We start from the raw sequence: 22,693 nt of genomic DNA, 5'->3' as shown, positions 1-22,693 counted from the left end.
TCTTTGTAAGCTGTGGGCTTTGGCACGCACTTGTGCTTCTATTTCCTCCTTTGGCCGTATATCCCTTTTTTGAAATCTTCTGTACTTTTCGACAGTGTTAAGTCATGCCCAAGTTGTTACCTTAGCCACAACCCACGAGGAGAAAGGTGCGAAGGTTGGGCTAGATGTTTTGTGGCTATTTTTGCCTATATTTTGTGGATTATACTAATTAAAGTGATCCATACCATTGTAATTAAAAGACAAGATTTTCTTATTTGATGTTGCTTAATTGATTCCCTTAATTAGGGGAGTAGGGGTTTACCCTCACAATAATAAAAAATCAAATCGAAGATTAAACTAGAACGAGGGGTCTAAGGGAGGGGTGAAGCACAGAAGCGTCGAATACACTTAACCGCAGAAAAGAAAGGCCAAATAAACTAATTAATGTATGCGGAGCAAGAAACCAACGTCACCAACCCAAACCAACCAACCAAATGCCACCACCTGATCGACAGCAAGTCCATCCTGCCACTCCCTAATCCCGCCACGTGTCCCCGCCTGCATGCGTAAGCCCTTCCCTTTTCCACTGTCCAAGGCCAAAAAGGCAGTGAGTCTCCACGGTTTACCCCGAAGGCGTTATCTATTTGCACTTCTGCCCCCAATCCGAACCCCCGCGAGGCCGCAACTTATTCTGGAGCAAGGATATTTCCGTCATTAGAAGGGTTAATGCACTCGCATTTAATTTTCCCTTTCTGCTCCGGAAGAAATTTCAAACCCTGGTTTACACTCTCATGTATCCAGCAAGCGACATTTGTGTCTATATATAATTTTTAAACACAGGAATAAGGAACCTCTCTCTCTCTCTCTCTTTCTATTGCTTTCTCTTTCGCTCGTCCATGTGAACTCGGCGTTTGAGAGTAATTCCATCGAGCTTCCGGCGGTCTCTCGGGGAGTTCGAACTGCTAGGGTTTGTTGTTTAGCCATCAAGCGCCTGCAGGTGAGTCTCAGTGACCTTTGCTCGTCGTCGTCGTCGTGCGCTTGCTAGGGTTCTAATTTTTGAATATTTGCCTTTGGAGAATCTTGTATCTTTCTGTGCCTCTGTGTCGTTTCTCGTGTTTGTTCTATGGTTGGAAGCTTTGTGATGCTCTGGTTTCACTTCTTTTACTGAATTTTTAGCGCTGTCTACGTTTTTACTCGCGTTTATGTGTTTCAGAGGTAATTGTTGTGTGTGAGTTGACTTCTGTGTATAAGTGCTGTTGATTGACGATGGAGCTGTTCGTGAATTCTATTTAATTTTTTGGTTTGTGGGTGGCAGAACGACGCTTTGAAGTTTTATTTTAGTAGTCTGTTTATGCCAGAGACAGTGCCGAGAAAGTTTCAATAGTTTGTACAAAGATTATGCATTTCTACCATCGAAACCGCAGGGAGTGAGAAAAGGAACATTATATATATGTTAGTTTATTCATGTGACTTTCCTACGCTCATGAATAATAAGTTCGGTGGACGTGACAAAGAAAGTTCTGCTTTCAGTGTTATCTTATCCGAAATGTATTATCTTAGGAGAATATCGGGTTTCTTAAAGAAAAAACCCCAAATTTTTTACAGGGAGGAAGCAAAACCTCGCGGACTGTATCTGTTGTTGTTGAATACTAAAAAAGATAACAATCTTAGTGTCTAAAGGATTAAAGTTTTACAATGACGAAGGTAGTTCTACTGGGGGTTGCCCTGATCAGCTGCTATTGTTATGACTAGGTATGGTGTATTTGGTTGTGGATGTAGATTGGACAAAGATGGCGGTTACTTAACACTGCTAATGCACAGACAAAAGGAATAACATTTAACAGAATTTGTGTGCTGCACCTTTGGTATTTTCACTTTTATTTTTTAATACTTTGTTGACATTTACTGCAGCATTTGTAATTTGACATTTTTGTCCGCTACTGCAGGGTTGACTAGGACTGGCTGGCCCATGTTACCTATAGTTGCTCACAATTAAAAAATAAAAATAACTAGAAAAATTTGTTTGGTTGCCAATAAATAGTGTCTACCCAATAATTAAGGCTTGAGCTCCCATGGCATTACCACTTTAGCTGCTCTTCTTATTGCCTCTGTTTGCCATCTATTTATTGAGATTTATAACCTTTTTTATAATTTTTTCTGTATAGAGCTGCCCAGGAAATTTAAGCAGATGAAAGGGCCCTGGAGAATATGGGATCAACTGTATAGTCGAAGTTATGTGAATGTTATTTTTGGTGAAAATTGATACCCTTTCTTTCAGCAGGATGGCAACAGAGAGCCCTATGAGATTGGTTGAAAGCACTGGAGCTAGATTTGCACCACCACTTAATAATGTTGCAGCAGATGAGTTGGGATTGCTCCTGAAGGGGCATGGACTTAATGGAGATCAGAGAAACATGGTCCCCAACCGAAGTGGTAGTGCACCTCCGAGTGTAGAAGGGTCTTTTGCAGCTTTTGGGAACCTAATGGCTCGACAGAGCTCTAGTCTGAATGCGAGCTTGGCCACTTTTAGCAGTTCAATAGGAAATTGTAAATCTGAGGAGCAGCTTCGTGCTGATCCATCATATGCTGCCTATTATTATTCAAATGTTAACTTGAATCCAAGGCTTCCTCCACCTATACTCTCAAAGGAGAATCGACAACTAGTAAGTCAATTTGGCAGCCTTGGCAGTAAAAGTAGATTGACCTCTTTCGATGACAGTGGGAATGGGTCCCTTTACTTTGCTAGGGGTTCCCTTTCTACTCATAATGAGGAGCCTGAGGATGATAGGCCATCTTGTCAAACTTCAGATAGTTATTCAAAAAGTAGTAATGCATTCATGCCTGGATATGATGCAGCTTTGGCTGCTCATCATAAAAGCTTGGTCGATCTTATACAGGTATAAATCTAGATCTGAATTATCTGCTACTTATATTTTGTATTTCTTTTTCTGTATTTCTGGTTTCTGGCTACTTTAGCGGTCCTTATAATGCCTGTTTGTCATGGAGAGATATTTTACTTGGATTTCTTCATATATATGTTCTTATGTAAAGCTTTTAGCTTGCTATCAGTGTTTGGGAACTGTTATTAAAGGTGTATTGTATTGGTAAATAATCAACAGCTGAAACACTGATGTAATGATATTCCATTGCTGTGATATTGAGGAAAAAAAAAGATTTAATCATTAATCATATGTTTTCTTTCTTCCCTTGATGTGCAAGTTAATAGGAATTGAGCTTATGTCTGTTTGTGTGCTTTCTTTTTCTTTTTCTATTTTTTTAATCCAGCCTAATCCATTGGGCACAATCATACGGGCGATGCTATTATGGAATTAACAATCTCATGAAGCTGTTTTTGCAAATGTTCTTCCTATCAATACAAAAGGCTAACATTGTGTCATACATGGCAAATGAACTCACACTTAAAAAGTCTAATGAATTGTATGATTGTACCTCCTTGATGTAAATTCCTAGGCCTCTTGAGATTTGGATTGTCGCCCATGCTTGTAAAGTTTTTAAAGGAGGCAGGGTCCTCCCTTGCCGTATATGTTTACAAATATTTGCTTTCTGGTTATTTGACTATGTTGACTTTTAAGGGCCTGATTGGGAGGGCTTCCATTTTCAGTTTTCTCTTTTCATTTCCATCATTTTGGAAACAATGGGTTTTTGACTGCTTGTTTTTGTTTTCAATAAATTTGAAAAAATATGAAACAAGTGAAAACCTTTTCACATTTTTTCATTGTGTTTTTGTTTTGTTTTCCTGCCTACCTTTTGCATTGTTGGTGATTTTAATTGCCAAAGTCCTGACAACCTCATGTAGTGACTCCTACAGTAACCTCATGTAGTGACTCCTACAGTAGCTCTGGCAACCCACGACAATTACCAACAGCTAGAGAAGACTGCTGATGGCTTGCTGGAGTTTGGCAACTCCACGCAGCAGAATGTTGAAAAAAATCAAAAGCAAAACTGGAGACAAACCAAAATTATTAGAGAAGCTTTCATTTTTTAGTTGAAAATGAAAATTGAATACAAGAAAAAAAGAAAACTCCCTTAAGATGTCCAAAATATGGTTCTTTAAACAAAAAGAAAGTTGAAACCCTGATCTAATTGATTTCCCACTTGTTCTCACTTTATATGACTAATATTTACTACAATGCATAACTAAAAAGCCACATTGTGTTACATTTTATTTGAAATGAATAAAGAATATATTAATTACTATGATTATTTATATTTAATAAATAGTAGATTAATTAGTAATTTAGTGTTTTATTCAGTTATCCAAGGTTCTCAACTTCTCTTCCTCTTGCTCTTTTGAAATCCTCATTTGCTACTTCTACACTACCTGTCCTCCATTTAGCACTCAAAAGTCACAATTATATACCTCTCTCTCTCACTCTCTCTCATGCGCACCAGTGACCCTTGTCTCTCAAAGCCTGATCCACAACCCTTCTATGAGTAAGTCACAAGGGAAGTACACTTTAGCCTGTAGTGTTCGTGCATTACCAGCTAGAATTTTCCTCATTTAATTGAGCACCCAGGTTCAATGTGGGAAGCCCATTATTGTAACCCATGGATGTCAGTTCAGAATCTCATTCTTATGTAGTTTTACTTTTACCCTTTAAGCACTAGGTAGTCAGGTTTCGTATAATCTTTAAGTGATTTCTAAAATGTCAGTTTCTTGTCAAAAAATTCCCTTGGACTGGTCCACAGTCTTCAGCCTCCCGTCAACAGTTTGTTTACCCACTCTTTGTTTCTTCCAAATCTTTCACTAGGTGTCAACTGTGCATTTCAGCTGTTCTTTCAGCATGTCTTTAGAGACCGTTGAACATTCTCCAAGGCTGTTGATAGTTTCATGTGGCCTGTGGATAGTGCCCACAGTTTGTTCAGGTTGGCTTGTCGAAACTGGCTAACACCCTTGTTATATTCTTCGTTAAATATATTGCTTTCCTTATTGCTTTAGCACCCAGTACAATTATCTTTACATGACTTACCTGTGCTTTGGAGTACAACTACCTTCACATATAAATCAGAATGCAGCAATAAAAAGAACATCTTGGATCTCATACAGACACACATCAGCAAGGGTCTGATATGACATGTTTACATTACATGCATGTTGCTATGTCAAAATAGATTTACACGATGAAGGTTCTTGATTTACAGCTGAAGTCACATTGATAGGATGGTTCATCAGCATATCCAAATAGGACTAGATCAAGTATGTAGCATAAAACAACCAAATCATCCAACAAACCATCTAGTCTGCCCCCATCTGGTGCTTAGTCTATGTGATCAACAATACCCACTTGAGCTGCAAAGCCTAGTAAGATAATCATGTATATGCAACACAGATGCTGGTGCGTATATGTTGCTAAGCAAGTATCAGTTTCTGTGGATGGTTATACCATGGCCCGTCAAGGGACCATCACATCCCTCTGCCTCAAAGGTGTTACCCTACTCCAGGGTTCACAGGACTGCTTGTGGATTCCTCTGGCCAGGCCTTTGCATATACATAAAACCATGCATACTATGATTGACATTTGTGGTATGCATTAATAATGGTAGCATGCATGAATTCTTATCAATTTCCTCATGCTTGGTTAGCTCTCTTGGGTGCACAAGTTTCAGTTCCAGCTCCTTATGCTCTCAGCAACTTCACTCCTGCAACACTGAACTCCCCAGCAAAACTTAGCTGGCATCAACCGTACCTGGCAAATCCTCAAAACTTTCGACCGACCAACTAAAGCTTTTGACAGTTTCCCCCTTCCATCTTTCGACATTCTTACATGCTACCAGTTGACATGGCCTCCTATCATCTTTTGAAAGTAACATTTCTCTTTCGTAGCTTTTATATCTTTTGACACTCCTCCCCTGCTACAGGGTGAGATGAGGTGGTATGTCATGGAGAGCTGTTTTGTACATGGGCCCTCCTACTCCTGCCATATGGTGGTGGCAATTTTGTGCACCCCACGTCTTTTTTTTTGGGGTTAAGGGTGCACCCTGAGTTTTGTTGGGGAGGAAGGTGCCCCTTTGTTCCTTTTTTGTTAGTATTTGGGGGATGGGGAGGGAGCTTAAATGAAAAATTTTCATTTGTTAGCTTCTGCTAACAGTTAATTATTCTGATTCAATATTTTGAAGTATAAAATATAAACAGACATGTGAAGGAATATAATCTACTCATTGCTTAAGCATAAAAGCCAACCCATGTAGCGGGATTAAGGCTGCTGTTGTATTGCTTTAGCATAAATGTGATGGCAGATGGTTCAATTGTAGGTAATAATTAGTGATTATTCAGCATGCAACCTAGTTTGTTTACTTTTTGTAGAGGGTAAAATCTTGTTTTAATGGAGGGTAATTCTTTTTTGGATAAGTATGGAAGTGTATGTTTGATACTCCTTCACTTATGGAAAGAAATATTGATTTTCTGGGTTGGATGGATTCTTATGGATGGGTACATTTTCCTTCTAAACTTTTTAGGAAGACTTTCCCCGCACCCCATCACCTATGTACAATCAGTCTCGTTCATCAGGCCATGCTACAGAGGATCCCATTGATCATGATGTTCAAGCCATTTCCTTAGATAATCTCTCTCTCAAAGTTTCAACATTCTCAGATTCAAAATCAGATTCTGCTAATGTTTCTGCGGGTATGGGTGTTGAAGGTTTGAGTGCTCGAGAATTAACATCCAATGATAATCCTTCAATCTTGCCGAAAAGGTCATATTCTGACACAACTAAAGTTTCACCTTCACCACAAAATGTTGAACTAATCAGTGAGGATACTGGTTCTGGAGATAAGGTAATAGTCAATGGCGCACCTAGGTCAGATCTTTTCCCTCAACATCAATCTCATGAGAATAATCTGGATCAGCAACTGCCTTTTCCCCAACAAGGCCTTACTTATCAAGTCCATGGAACCCAGGCCCAAGTAATTTCTCAAGGTCTTAACCTTCCATATGGTGGCATGGAAAAGGTGTCTCATGGCCGCACAAAGGTTTCCTCGGCAGAGTTACAAGTTTTTCAACCTCCTGGACCCAGACCTCCTTTATATGCAACAACAGCAGCCTACATGACTTCAGGAAATCCATTTTATCCTGGCTTACATCCACCTGGCCTATATGCTCCACAGTACAGTGTGGGTGGGTATGCTATGGGTTCTGCATTCCTTCCACCATTTGTGGCTGGATATCCATCTCAGACTGGTATACCTATGCAGTATGATTCCTCTTCTGTTCAAAGCTTTAATGGTCAAACTGCTGGTCCTTCAACAGGGGAGGGTATTCCACCAACAGGTGACATGCAACATATAAACAAGTTCTTTAGGCAGCAAGGGTTCATGATGCAACCTTCTTTTCTTGACCCCTTCCAGATGCAATACTTTCAGCATCCGGCTGAGGATGCATATGGTGCTTCCAGTCAATATGGTTGGTTCCCATCAATGAGTGTACTCGGGGGACAACAGGTTGATGCATATTCTTCCCAAAAGGAGCCAAGTATTGCTGGTTATAGAGCTGATCAGACCTTTCATTCTCCATCAAATGGAAGTCTAAGCATTCCAAGTCCAAGAAAAGGGGGGATTGGTGCTAGTGGTTACTATGGTAGCCCACCAACTGTAAATGTCATGACACAGTTTCCAGCCTCACCTCTGGGTAGTCCATTACTGCCAGGATCTCCGGTGGCAGGAGCAAGTCATTCAGGGAGGAGAACTGATTTTAGATTTTCTCAAGGTTCTAGTAGAAATGCAGGAGTATACTCTGGATGGCCAGGAGAAAGAGGAGGCAACACTTTCAGTGACCCTAAGAAACATTCTTTTCTGGAGGAACTAAAATCCAGTAATGCTAGAAAAATTGATCTCTCTGATATTGCTGGGCGTGTTGTGGAATTGAGGTGATCTTTTGAACCTAGCTTGATTGTGTTTTCATCTATTAATGTTATTGATATAGTATTTTGAATATTTACTTTTTATTTTATTATTTTTCCATGTTTATCTCAGTGTTGATCAGCATGGGAGTCGGTTTATTCAGCAGAAGTTAGAAAGTTGTGGGGTTGATGAGAAGGAATCTGTTTTCAAGGAAGTTCTTCCTCATGCTTCGAAGTTAATAACAGATGTTTTTGGGAACTACGTCATTCAGAAGGTATGCTTTCAAAATCCTGTTTGTTTCAACGTGTGTCATAATTTTGCAAGAGAATATGGCTCCTGTCAGAGAGATTATATAGTCAGTTCCATTCTCGCCTCTCCCCACTAAAAAAAAAAAAAAAAACTTAAATGTAACATGTAACAGTTTTTTGAGCATGGAAGTCGTGAACAAAGGAAGGAACTTGCCGATCAACTTTCAGGACAGATGCTACCTTTAAGTTTGCAGATGTATGGCTGTCGTGTGATACAGAAGGTACATTTTTTTTTTTTCCATAACCTTACAATTCAAATGCCGTGTTGACTTAGAATTTAGTAATTCAAAGGATAACAGTTTTCTGTTATGAGTGTTTTGTGGTAGTCTATTAACGTGACTGTTGTATGCTGATATCAATTTATGCCAAGGACTATCTCCAAGTTAGAATTCAGAACATCCATGTTGAGGGCAGGGTATGGGATGAGGATTTGACTAGAGTCAAGTTGGGTTGAGATAATAAAGAAATTCATGAGTTCTTATGTTATAATTGAAATTATGGCTCTTGATAGAGCAAAATGAAGAAACGGAAATCTATGTTGCGGACTTATCTCCCAAAGCTTGCTTGAGTTGAGTTGAGTGCGTATTTCAGTCCCAATACTTATTTTCCTATGGGAACGGGCAAACATGTGTATAAGCAAAACCAGCCACTTCTATTTGCAAACAGAAATGATAACTTATTTTTGATATAATTTATTTATTTATGAACTTACTCTATATATAGTAGGAAGTTTTATTAAGTTAGGTAGCCAACCACTAGTGTAAAAATCATCAGATCTTGTATTATGGATTTCTGGACAAAATATCTTTTTGTTGGGTTGTAACACTTTTAGCTATGCATTGTATTGCTTGAGTCGGAAAATGGGGTAGCACCACTGCATTGATGCCCAAATGTAGTGCAAAATTTGTAAGGGATTCTCACATTTTCACTAACAGATGTGAGTAATGAATTAGTCCAAGATTAGAAGCTCAAGGTGAATCATGGAATATACTTTGATAGGAAAGACTAAGGAGATGGTAGATGCGATGTTTTGAAAAAGAATATGTCAAATGGGCTTGGATAGAATTCACTCCTAAAAGCTAGCTATTAGGAGAAGGGTGCCCAAATCACATATAAACAACATAACAACCCAATAACTTGGCGATGTGGGACAAATGCAACTTCAACACCCTCCCTCACGCGTAGCGTGCAAATACATATGGGCAGGGTCCACACCTAACATCGTAAACAAAAGCTTGCTCTGATACCATGTCAAATGGGCTTGGGTAGAACTCACTCCTGAAAGCTAGTTATTAGGAGGAGGGTGTCCAAATCACATATAAACAACACAATGACCCAATAACTTGGCGATGTAGGACAAATGCAACTTCAACAAAATCAATATTATTTGTCTTCAAGTGATAAGATGGGTTGGTGGAAATGTTGACTAAGTCAGAATGTGAACTTTGGTATTCAGGGAAGACCATATGAGCAATGGGGTGAGGATTCAAGGTTAAGACTTTAAAGTACGAGGAGTGTTACCTAAAGCGAGAGCTTCAGGATCGAACAAAAAGAAAATCGAGATGAAAAATACCTCGAGCAAACTGATATTATGAAAACAGAAAAATACAACCACTAATGACAAAAGACTTAGAATGTCCTTATATACAAAATGAAAGACAAAAGCAATTGCCTAATAGAAAACAATATGAATTAACAAATAACAGAATTTTAAATAAGAAACAAATACAAGAAGCAATAGTAACTACTCTTCCACATTCCCCCTCAAATCAAGCTCCCTTGGTAACACTGAGCTTGTCAAACCATTTGCAGCTATTGTAGACAACAGTTGTATTTTAGAATCAGCACGATCAGCATACTGAGTAGAACTTATAGGTGACTGTCGAAGACGTAGCTTATTACTCAAAAACAGAAATCGATCCTCTTGACAAACCCTTTGTAAAAATGTTAGCCACTTGATGAAGAGTAGGAACATATCGAATTTCAACATCTCTGTTTTCAATTTTCTCACGAATAAAGTGCACATCAATCTCAATGTGCTTTGTTCTAGAATGGAAGACAGGATTTTTTGCCATACTCTTGGTTGCCAAGTTATCACACCACAAAATAGGAGTCTTCTCACAAGGATACCCCAGCTCTAACAACAGAGATTTCAACCATAAAATCTCTGTAACGCCTTGAGCCACTGCTCAGTATTCAGCTTCCCCTACTGACCGAGCGACCACCGATTACTTCCTAGAGGCCCAGACCAGTAAATTATAGCCAAGAAACACACACAATCTACTAGTAGACTTGCGAGTTACCTTACACCCAGCATGATCCGCATCTGTAAAAACAATGAGAGACATATCTTGAGGAGAAGGTGTAAATACCAATCCCAGATGAAGCGTACCCTTAAGATACCTCAATAATCGTTTGCAAGCTTGCTGGTGTTGAATTTTAGGAGCCGACAAAAATTGGCTCAGCTTATTGACTGTAAATGCAATATCTGGCCGAGTGTAAGTCAGATATTGTAAAGAGCCTATTATAGTTCGATAAAATGAAGGTTCAGAAAAGAGATCACTATCATCAGTCAAAGACAAACCCGAAGTTATAGGTGTTGGACAAGATTTATAGTTAACCATATTCGCTTTCTTCAACAAATCCATAGCATACTTGGACTATGTAAGATAAAGACTAGTGGAGTTTCTATATACTTCAAATCCAAGAAAGTAATTAACAGATCCAAGAGTTTTAAGAGCAAAATTCTTGTCCAAATCATGAATACACTCATGAAGAGCCAAGGAATCCAAACCAGTCACCAAAATGTCATCAACATAGACTAGAACAAACAACACATAACTAGAAGTCTTTTTAATGAAAAGAGAGGCATCAGAAACTGCCTTCTTAAAACCCCACTGTTGTAATGCTCCCTTTAGTTTATTATACCAAGCTCGAGGAGCTTGCCGCAGACCATATAAGGATTTGTTTAATCTACAAACATGAGTAGGAAACTCAGAGCTTACAAATCCTTCTGGTTGCTTCATAAAAATTGCCTCATCAAGATCACCATTTAGAAAAGCATTATTGACATCAATCTGCTGAATATCCCAACCAAAACTGACTGCCAAAGAGAATAAAACCCTAATGGTGGGAGCCTTAACCATTGGACTGAAGGTCTCACTATAATCAACACCAGGGTTTTAAAGAAAATCTCTCGCAACCAGTCGAGCTTTATGTTTTACTTTTAAAACAGAACCATTAGAATTATATTTCACCCTGAACACCCATTTGCAATCAATCAGATTCATATCAGAAGAAAATGGTACCAAACTCCACGTCTGATTGCATTAAAGAGCAATGCATTCTTCATTCATAGCTCTAACCCACTTAGGATCTAAGAAAGCCTCTTGAACTGAGTTTGGTTATGAGGTACTGACTAAAGCATATGGAGTGGAAGCAGAAAGATGTTTGGCTTTAGACTGAGTAATCATAGGATGAATAGAAGGAGCTGGAGCAAGTTTAGAAATCAATGATTTAGAATGAATAAAAGGTGAATTCCGTCTCAAACACTCAGAAGATTGAAGTGAGGATTGAGCTGAAGGATTATTAGGTATGGGAGATGGAACAGTAGAGGACAAAGGAGAGGATTGTGCTGTTCGAGAAGATAAGGAGGGTAAGAAACTAACTGGAGAAGATGGAAGATTGTGAAGTGTTGCAGTAGATGAACCAAAACAATAAGTAGAAACAGAAGACATAGGAGAACAACTTGAAGAAGAAGTTCACAACTTAGAATAAGGAAAGTCTTCAGAATTAAACTTGACATGACGAGAAATATAAACTCTTCCTGAGGGATGTAGACACTTGAAACCAGCATGCACATGGCTATATCTTAGAAATACACATTTGGTTGAATGAAATTGGAATTTGTGCTTGTTATAGGGTCGAAGAAATGTAAAACAAGCACAACCAAATGGTTGTAACTTCATATAATGAGGCTCTTTACAATAAAGAACTGAAAATGGTGACTGAAATTTTAATGTAGAGGCCGGTAAAAGATTAATAATATGAACAACAGTAGCAAATGCTTCTACCCAAAACTTTAAGGGCATATGGGCATGAGCTAATAAGGTAAGACCCATTTCAGCTATGTGGCGATGTTTTCGTTTAGCCACACCGTTCTGTTGATGTGTATAAGGACAAGTAAATCTAGGTTGAATGCCACAATCAGTCAAATAAGGTATGAAAGCTTTGAACTCACCACCATTATGAGTATGAAAGGCCTTGAGTTTGGTATTATATTGAAGTTCAACAAGCTTATGAAAGGTTTTGAAAATGGCTAAGGCATCAGACTTTAATTTCAAAGGATATAACCATGTGTACCTAGTGAATGCATCGACAAAAACAATATAATATCTGAATCCCTCAGTAGAAAGCACTGGTGCTGGTCCCCAAAGATCATAATAGACAAGTTCGAGAGGAGTTTTAGCTGTAATCATGCAATCATCAAAAGGAAGTTGATGCATTTTGCCTATTTTGCAAGAATCACAAAAAGATATATTTGAACTTGAACAAGGAAGACCAATTTTATTCAATACAAGTCGAAGTACATGTAAAGAAGGATGTCCTAATTTGGAATGCCACTGCTGACAAACTTTAGAAACATATGAAACAACAGGAAAGGAAGACTCAGTAGACAAAACTGGTCTTTTACATTTATTTGAAGAAAAACAATCTTCAGGCGAAGAAGCAACTTGAATCCTTCTTGACAAGGAAGCTGTTGGTATACTTGACTTGAAAACAGACTTAGACACTGATTTAGAATAGGTAGAATTAGGAGCTGAAACAAATTGATATAATCCATCTCTAAGAATCCCTCAAAGCAGCACACGACCTGACTCCTTGTCCTTAACAAAACAAGAATCAACATGAAATTCAATAATCAGATTATGATCCTTGGTCAATTGAGAAACACTGATAAGATTTCGTTGCATAGAAGGAACATGCAACACATTAGATAAAGACAAGGAGGTTTGAGGAGAAGTTTGTGTGCGTAAGTGACTAGAGCCAACATGAAATATAGGTAACTTCTTACCATTGCCAACTGCAACTCTATCATTGCCACCATATGGAGAATGAATGGATAGGTTGTTTAAATTGGAAGTGATGTGATTTGTAGCACCAGAATCCACAATCCATGAAGCATCACCATGAGAGGTTGATGTAGGAGAGAATTGAGAAGAAAATGAAGAAGACAAATCTGAAGATGATGGCAGACTGCCATAGTAAGTCTCAGAATTATCAGCTAAGTAGGCTTCATTAGATCCAATGGGATGTGCCACGAATGATTGAGGATTGTGAACCAAAGCACCATTTCCTCTACCAAACTGAGAGGAACCAAAATTAGAATTCTGATTAGTAGGTAATAAAGAACTCCTCTGAAAATTCTGATCAAACCGATGATAACAACGGTCAGTCAAATGGCCAGGCCGTCCATAAAACTGACAATACATCCTTCGACCAAAGGACCGGCCACGTCCTCGTCCTCTATAATTTCCACCTCTATAATTTCCTCCTCTAGAGCTACCACCACCTCTAGACGCTCCAGAATTGTCTTTTGTCCACTGTGAGGTTAAATTGACACTAGCAGATCTAATGTTATAAATGGAGGAAACACTAGAGGCATTCTTAACAGCAAGTCGTCGTTCATGCCTTAATAAGAGATATTGCACTTTATCTATATTGATATCATCCATTTGATATGTAATTAGACTTACAACAGTCTCAAAATCACTATCCAAGCCATGTATAATGGCCATCAACAATTCTCTATCATTCAACGGTTCTCCAATGGCGGCTAAAGCATGTTCAATACTTTTAAGTTTCAGAATATAATCATTGACTGATAGATCATTCTTCTTCATAGATCTTAATTGTTGTTTTAATTGAAATGATTTTGCAATTGTTTGTTGTGAATATAAGTTTTCGAGAACACTCCAAACATCAGATGAAGATTCATAGTGTATGACTTGCGCCCAAACATCCTTTTCCATAGTCGAAAATAACCAACCTAAGAGGAGTTGGTCTGACCTGATCCAACTAATATATTCAGGATTCAGCACCTGAGCATCGCAATCTGGATTATCTGGATCGCAAATGTATTGCGCAGGTGTTGGAGCCTTGTTGATATATTGTTGCAAGTCAAACGCTCTAATCGTTGTTGAAATTTGAGCTTTCCAGAATAGATAGTTGCTAGAGTCCAATTTGATCGGAACAAAGCTAAAAGCCTTAGCTATTGCTGTAAAGTCTGACTGTGATGTCGACGACAATACAGAGTTAGAACAAGGCAACGAAGAGGAGCTCACAGTGTGAGAAGAAGCCATTGACGCGAGTCTATGTGGCTCTGATACCATGAAGCGAGAGCTTCAGGATCGAACAAAAAGAAAACCAAGATGAAAAATACCTCGAGCAAACTGATATTATGAAAAAAGAAAAATACAATTGCTAATGACAAAAGACTTAGAATGTCCTTATATACAAAATGAAAGACAAAAGCAAATGCCTAACAGAAAACAATATGAATTAACAAATAACATAATTTTAAATAAGAAACAAATACAAGAAGCAATAGTAACTACTCTTCCACATTACCATGGTTATGGTTCTAAGAGAAGGCTATGAATATTGTCAGTGCATGTGTGCCAGAAGTCAGATTAATAGAAGAGATGAAGGCAGGATTTTGGGAAGTTGCAAGAAATGCCCAGGGTAGAGAAGAACATTGTCAAAGGTGACTTGATTGGTCATGTGGGTGGAAAATTGATGCAGGAGCATATTCTTTGATTATTAGTGTTTTATTTTTATTTGTTTAGCTTAGGGTTAGTGTTTATGCCATTAGGTTTTAGTTATAATTTTATATTATTAGACTTCATATGTAGTCATGTGACTAATACTAGCATGTGACTTTTGATATATATGTGTTGAAGTATTTGCCTAAGGATTAGACATATAATCTCGGTTGGTCACGGGAGAGGAAGGTCGAAGAGAAGGAATTATATTAAAGCTTCTAGAAGACCGGTAGTTAGGGATTGTAACGATAACCGCCACTTGTATAAGGCGGTTACCGAGGTTAATGCCCTTGTATTTCTCGCCCTCTATACTCTATAAATAGAGGGTCCGAGGGGTCTCGTTCTCTCCCTAATCAGTTATCATTTTCTATCTTGAGAAAGAGTATGTGCTGTGTGTATGTGAAAGATGTGAATGTTATTCTCTCAGTTAAACAAACAGAAAAGAAGAGAGAGAAATTGTGAAAATGAACCTCGATCAATGAATATTATAAAACAGAGGAATAGCTATTTATATAGCTATTTACAATAACAAACTAACAAAAACAACTTAAAGAAGCATAACAGAAAAGCAGCTAATTGCTATAACAGAATACAAAACAATATATCAGCTAAGACAATGTCTCCAACATTTCCCCTCAATTTGAATGGTATTTACATTCTGCAGGCAACCACTTTAAGTGGGGAGGCTGCAGTGGCCAGCAATAGTGCCCATATGCAGGCTAGATTGTGGCACTTAAGAATGTCACATTTCAGTGAGCAAGGGCTCAAGGAGCTAGAAAAACAAGGCATTTTAAGTCAAGGGCAGGTTGCAGGACTCGACAAATGTGAGTCCTGCATTTATGGAAAGCTGCCAATGTCAAATTTAGCAAGAAAGCAATCCATTCTTCCAAATCTCCATTAGATTATATCCTCTCGGATCTTTGGGGACCATCTCAAGCCCAAACTCATGGAGGCTCTAGGTATTTCTTATCTATCATTGATGACTATTCTAGGATGGTGTGGGTATATGTCTTGAAGTCAAAGGATCATACCTTTGAAGCTTTTAAGATATGGAAGAAGATGGTAGAAAACCAAATGGGGAGGTCTATCAAAACCTTTAGGACCAACAATGGGTTAGAATTTTGTAACAAAGAATTTACACAAATGTGTAATGAAAGTGGGATAGTGTAATGAAAGTGGGATAGTTAGGCACTTGACAGCCCTAGGAAACCCAAAACAGAATGGATTGGCTGAAAGGATGAGCATAACTCTATTGGAAAGAGTGAGATGCATGTTATTTCATGCAAAATTACCTAAATCCTTTTTGGGGGGAGGCAATATCAACTGCAAGACATGTAATAAATAGATCACCATCTGCTGCAATTGAGTTTAAGACACCTTATGAAAGATGGTCAGGCCATAAGCCATCCTCAGACCACCTTAGAGTATTCAGGTGCCTTGTCTATGCTCATGTGACGCAAGGCAAGTTGGAATCTAGATCACCATCTGCTGCAATTGAGTTTAAGACACCTTATGAAAGATGGTCAGGCCATAAGCCATCCTCAGACCACCTTAGAGTATTCAGGTGCCTTCCCTATGCTCATGTGAAGCAAGGCATGTTGGAATCTAGGGTTAAGAAATGCCTATTTATAGGATATCCCACTGGAGTTAAAGGTTATAAATTGTAGAACCTTGAGTCAGAGGGCCTAGGACTATTGTCACAAGAGATGTGACATTTGATGAAGGGGCAACCATGGAATTATTAGATACAAAGGTCCATCCAACCTTAGGAGAAAAGACTAAGTCTATAGATAAAGAAGTCCGAGAAATAGTATTTGAAAATGTCCAGGAAGACTCTCATGAGCAAGATTTTGCTCAATATGAAGAGAGTGAGGAAGAGAGTGATGCCGATTCTAGTTTAGGTGACTAGCCTGATACCTCTAGGTATAGTGTGGCGAGGGATAGACAGGAAAGAAGTAGAAGGCCACCTCTTAGATATGGATTTTCAGATCTAGTGTCATATGCTCTAACAAGTGCATCCGAAGTGGTAGGGGAGGAACCTCTCACTTTTGAGGAGGCAGTGTCATCAAAAGATGCAAAAAAGTGGATAGAAGCCATGAAGTCTGAAAGTGAATCTTTGAGGAAGAACCAGACATGGATATTGGTTGATAGGCCTTAAGGACAGCGGGTAGTAAGCTGTAAATGGCTCTATAAGATTAAGGAAGGAACTAGGAGCAATCCAAAGCCTAGGTACAAGGCTAGGTTAGTTGCTAGAGGGTTTACCCAAGTCCCAGGTATAGACTTCAATGAGTTTTTCTCACCAGTTGTGAGACATCCCTCAATTAGGGTGCTGCTTGCTATAACAACCCACTTAAACCTAAAATTATAACAAATGGATGTTGCCACAGCCTTTCTCCACGGAGACCTAGATGAGAGGATATTAATGGAGCAGTCTAAAGGCTTTGAATCTAGAGGAAAGGTGGTGCAGATATGCTTGCTTAAGAAATCACTTTATGGGAAGCAATCACCAAGACAATGGTATAGCAAATTCGTCTTGGTAATGTTAAACCAAGGGTATAGAAGAAGTTCCTATGAGTGCTATGTTTATTTTAAACATATATCACCTAGTGTTTCAATCTACTTGCTCCTTTATGTGGATGACATGCTTATAGCAAGTCAATCTGTGCAAGAAATTCAGCAATTGAAGCTGAAATTGAAGTCAAAATTTGAGATGAAGGAGCTAGGGGAAGCAAAGAAAATTCTAGAGATAGAATTTTTCAGAAATAAACAGCAAAGAAAATTATACCTTTCTCAAAAATCCTATTTAGAAAAGCTAATTAAAAGGTTTGGAATGGCAGATGCAAAGGCAGTGAATGTGGCATTTGCTCAACATTTTAAACTATCCTCATATCAGTCTCCAAAAGATGAGGAAAATATAAAGGAAATGATTAATATTTCCTTCTCTAGTGCTGTGGGTAGTTTAATGTATAACATGGTGTGCACAAGGCCCGATTTGGCTCACGCAATGAGTGTTGTGAGCAGATTCATGGCAAATCCAGGTAGAGCACACTGGAATGCAGTTAAGTGGGTGTTTAGGTATGTGAAAGGGACTAGCAACATGGTTTTGTCTTGTGGTGGAGCAAATATAGGAGAATCAACCAGCATCTTAGGATATTCGAATATTGATTATACTACTGATTTAGACAAAAGGAGATCCACAACTGGGTATGTATTTCAGTTGTGGAACTCTACTATCAGTTGGAAATCAAGTCTCCAACATGTGGTGGCTTTATCAACAATTGAGGCAGAATATATAACAGTATTAGAGGCGATTTAAGAGGCTATGTGGCTGAAAGGCCTAGCCAGTGAACTCCCAGGGACTATAGTGCATGCCACTTTGATGTGTGATAGTCAAAGTGCCATACATTTGTCCAAGAACCAGGCTCATTATGGAAGGACAAAGCATATAGATGTTCGTCACCATTTTATTAGGGAAATATTGGAAAAAATGAAAATTTTCTAATAAAGGTTGCAGGTGATGATAATGCTGCAGATATCTTCACAAAAGTAGTTCCTATGGCAAAGTTGAAGCATTGTTTAAAGTTGCTTCAGATGGTTGAAGAGGCTAGATAAGAAGATCAGGTCAGGTATGGTTTGAATGTAGGTGGCTATCTTGGAGCAGTCAAATCCTAAGCAAATGGTGGAGATTTTGTTGAAGTATTTCCCTGAGGATTAGACATATAATCTCGGTTGGTCACGGGACAGGAAGGTCGAAGAGAAGGAATTATATTAAAGCTTCTAGAAGACTGGTAGTTAGGGATTGTAATGGTAACCACCACCACTTGTATAAGGCGGTTACCAAGGTTAGTGTCCTTGTATTTCTCTCCCTATATACTCTATAAATAGAGGGTCTGAGGGGTCTCATTCTCTCGCAGTCTCCCTAATCAATTATCATTTTCTAAGGAGTGAAACAGAAGCTAGGAAGAGAAAGGAAAGGGAATAAGAAAGTAGAACCTTGTCCAATTTGATTGAGAAGAATGAAATGAATCTCAAATCTAAAATACAACAGAAAGGCTATCTTATATATAGCCTTGATCACCTCCTTTACATAACGTAAATAACTATCAATCCTCTACAACTGAAACCGCAGGCTAGCAATACAACCTACCAGTCACAAATACAGCATATAAAATAACAAACAGTATAAAAGAATAGAAGCTACAACTGATCTGCCTCAGTTTCTTCCACAAGGAGAGACATTTACATGGACTAAGAAGGTGGAAAAGGCTTTCAAATACATCAAGACAACCATCTATGACGCATCACATGTGGAGATAGTAGTTGTCCTCAGGACTCCTTTTTTCAATTAATAATTTGTCTAATGCAGAACATCGAAATCTGACCTATAACTAGGAGTTCTATGCTTTCACTTGCGCCATTCATCATTGGCAACATTATTTGTTATATCAAGATTTTATGGTGTATTCATATCATGAGGTGCTTTGGTATTTAAATTCCCAAAAGAAACTCAATCCAAAACATGTAAAAGGTGGAGTGTTTTCTGTGACAATTCTCCTTCACTCTGAAGCATAAGTCTGGGGAGTTTATTAGAGTGCCCAATGCACTTATGAGATATCTTATTAGCTACTTTACATGCTCAAGTCATTGGCTTTGAGGAGTTGAAAAATCAATACCAAATAGATTCTTATTTTAGCCAATTGATGAGAAATTTGCATGGTCCAATATGGAGTAATCTAATTCTTTTGTTGTACTTGTTGGGAGCCTATTTTGAGGTAACCAGATGTATTCTAGAAGGTTTTTTAGGTGAGCAAATCATTTGAGAAGTTCATGGAGGTGGTTTGAGATGACATCTTGGGAGGGATAAAATATTGGTAATGGTGAGTGAATGTTACTAGTGGTTGAAGATGAACAGGGTTGATGAATTCGAGTAGAGTTTGTGAGCTTGCTAATGGCTAGTCACAAAGTATTGGTTTGTATACACCCTTACTTGTTACTTCCCCGTGCTTTTATCTTAGTATGGATTTTGTTATTGATTTCCTAAAATTGTTAATGCGTATGATTCTATCATCGTGGTGGTTGATTGATTTTCCAAAATGACTCTCTTCATTTCTTGTTCATGGAAAATTGATGCGTCATATGTGATGGAATTGTCTTCCATTGTGCCTATTGCCATGTGCCATACATTTTCCACACCTCATAAGAGCAAGGTAGTCTAGAGATTCCAAAGTTAAAAAATGATGAAGAGAATTCTAGAAAGACCAAGAAGTATGTAGACTATCCTAGAGTTCTCTAGGATGTTCTAGAGTTTTCTAGAATATTCTAGAAGGACGTGGAACGTTCAAGAGGCTTTTGAAAGGTACTAGAAGAATGTGGGGAGACCTTGAAGCCTCCACAAGCTTCTAGAAGGTTGTGGAAGGTCCTAGAATCTTATAGAATATCTTATACATATCTAGCATGTTGTAGAATGTTCTAGAGATGCCATTGGAGACTTTGACACAAGGCTTGCGAGGTGGAACTTGCGGTGGTTGATGACCATGACAAATTCGAGGATGTGGACCAACGCGTCAAGGAGCTCGAGAAGGGGCAAGATGAGCTCCGTGAGGAGGTGCAAGGTGCCTTGAATGTTATCATCGAGAAGTGCATCACGCGAGGTAATACTTTGCACGACTCTCTTTCTAATGAGGTTGCTGCCCTTCAAGAGGAAAATAAAGGCCCTTGGGGAGGAGATAAGGAGCCTTGTTGCACAGTTTGGAGAAATGATGGGTGAGATGACCCTTCCTTGTGGAGGAAGGTGGGAACTTAGTTGCAATATTTTGTCACTTGTCATCCACAAACCGATGGGCAAATTGAATTGGTGAATAGGAGTATTGGGAATTTGTTGAGATGCGTCGTTGGTGATCATGTGAAGGTTTGGGATGTCCTAAATTTGCTTATAATAACTTAATAAACCATGCTACTAAAAGGACTCCCTTATGATTACAAGCCTTGACTTGTGCTAGATCTTGTGTCATTATCTCAAGAAGCTTGAATTAGTGAAGATGTAGAAGCTATTGTTGATCATTATTCAAACTACCCACAAAGTGCTACAAGATGCCATTGAAGCACAAATGACCTTTACAAGGAAAATGCTGATCAACATAGGAGGTTCAAAGAATTCTTTGAAGATCAACAAGTTTCGGTGCATCTTAGATAGGTTTCCAAAGGAACTTACTATATGCTCAAGTTTAGAAAAATTGGATCGTGCAAGATTTTGACAAAGATTGGTTGCAATGCCTTTTATGGTAGAGCTTCCAAATAATCATTCAATCAACCCTATTTTTAGTGTTGCAGACTTATTTGATTTCCAGTGATTAGATGGGGAGAATGATGAAGCTACCATCAAGGAATGAGTTAATCAGTTGCCAAAGAACTCAAGAAAAGTTATTGATAATTTGCTTGATGTGAAAGATGCTCTTTCATGTTGAGGTAATCTCTATTGTTGATTTCTTAGATATCTAGAGATTTGACATCTCTAGGCAAACGGCAAACCTCCAACAGAAATCACTTGGATATCTAAAGAAGAGTTGCGGGAAATTGATCCTGTCATATATGATCAATATATCCAGATTTTCTTGTTAGAGCTGTTTCTTTTCAACCCAAGGAGACTGATGCAGAGTATATTCTTGGGTTATTTGTGTTTTTGTTTTTATTTGTTTAGCTTATGATTGGAGTATATGTTATTATGTTTTAGTTAGTATGTTATATTATTAGATTTCATAAGTAATCATGTGACTAGCATGTGACTTTTAATATTGATGGATGATTAAGATTAAAAGGATTCATTTATGATTAATGATTAGGATTTATTATTGTTATAACCCCAGTATAAATAGCTTTTAAGACACTTTATAGGCAACTATTTTATTCTAATTTAATGTTTGAGGTTTTCTTAAACCCTAACGGGGTGTTTGGTATTAGGATTGACAGGAGGTAATACCACTTGACATGAATATTAAGCTAGAGATATAGATTGACACTTTATAATCTAGGGCTTCAAGTTGAGCAGATTGAAAACTGAATATATAAAATGTATGTTTGGTAAAAAAAAGAAAGAAAAAGAAACTAAGAAGTATGAGTGATGTTATGGTGAGACTTGAAGAACACGTCATTATAAGAAAAGGCCAGTTCAGATATTTCAGATTAAGGATTCAAAAAGAGGTCAGTTCAGATATTTCTGATTAAGGATTCAAAAAGAAGTGAAGGACATCGTGGAAGTTACATACAATATTAAGGTGGGATAGTTGAGTGTAAAATTCTTTTAAAGTTAAAAGAGAAGTTTTATTGGATGAATATAAGATGAACCATATTGAATGCAAAACTAAGAATTAAGTTACAAAATAATGAAAAAATTATAAGAATATGAGATTAATAAATTGAAAAGTTAAAGATGAGTTAAAAACTATATAAATATCATTATTTGTAACATTGATATTAGTATAACATAACATATAATTATATCTATAAAATTATTAATGATTTAAAATTTAAACAATAATATTAATATATATTTTAATTTTAACTATTTTATATATATCTAGTCTTAATATGCATTTTTCGTATTTAATAAGTCTCTTAGTTTCATAATTTAAATTATTTCACATTTAAATTTCATAGTTACATGTGTAGCATTTGAAATTCTGAAGCTTGAACTATAAAATAATGTTTAAAAGTGGAATTGGAGTG

The 22,693-nt window shown here is 37.9% G+C and overlaps 1 protein-coding gene across 6 annotated transcripts in view; it reads left to right on the top strand.

Moving 5' to 3' along the window:
- The first annotated feature begins 777 nt into the window (after nt 1-777).
- Nucleotides 778-22,693, top strand: part of LOC127789832 (pumilio homolog 5) — a 43,583-nt gene continuing 21,667 nt past the window's right edge. The window contains exons 1-6 of one of the 6 annotated variants that reach the window (XM_052318849.1): nt 778-976; nt 1,732-1,844; nt 2,261-2,876; nt 6,457-7,865; nt 7,972-8,113; nt 8,261-8,368. In XM_052318849.1, the coding sequence (XP_052174809.1) occupies nt 2,262-2,876; nt 6,457-7,865; nt 7,972-8,113; nt 8,261-8,368 (2,274 nt within the window). In that variant the 5' untranslated portion in view covers nt 778-976; nt 1,732-1,844; nt 2,261. Of the gene's footprint in view, nt 977-1,731; nt 1,845-2,144; nt 2,877-6,456; nt 7,866-7,971; nt 8,114-8,260; nt 8,369-22,693 lie in introns of all 6 variants that reach the window. The other 5 variants (XM_052318847.1, XM_052318845.1, XM_052318848.1 and 2 more) reach the window with 5 other exon arrangements.

This window comes from Diospyros lotus, chromosome 14 (genome assembly GCF_014633365.1).
Source record: "Diospyros lotus cultivar Yz01 chromosome 14, ASM1463336v1, whole genome shotgun sequence".
NCBI lineage: Eukaryota > Viridiplantae > Streptophyta > Magnoliopsida > Ericales > Ebenaceae > Diospyros > Diospyros lotus.
This window is presented reverse-complemented; position numbering and strand designations above follow the sequence as displayed.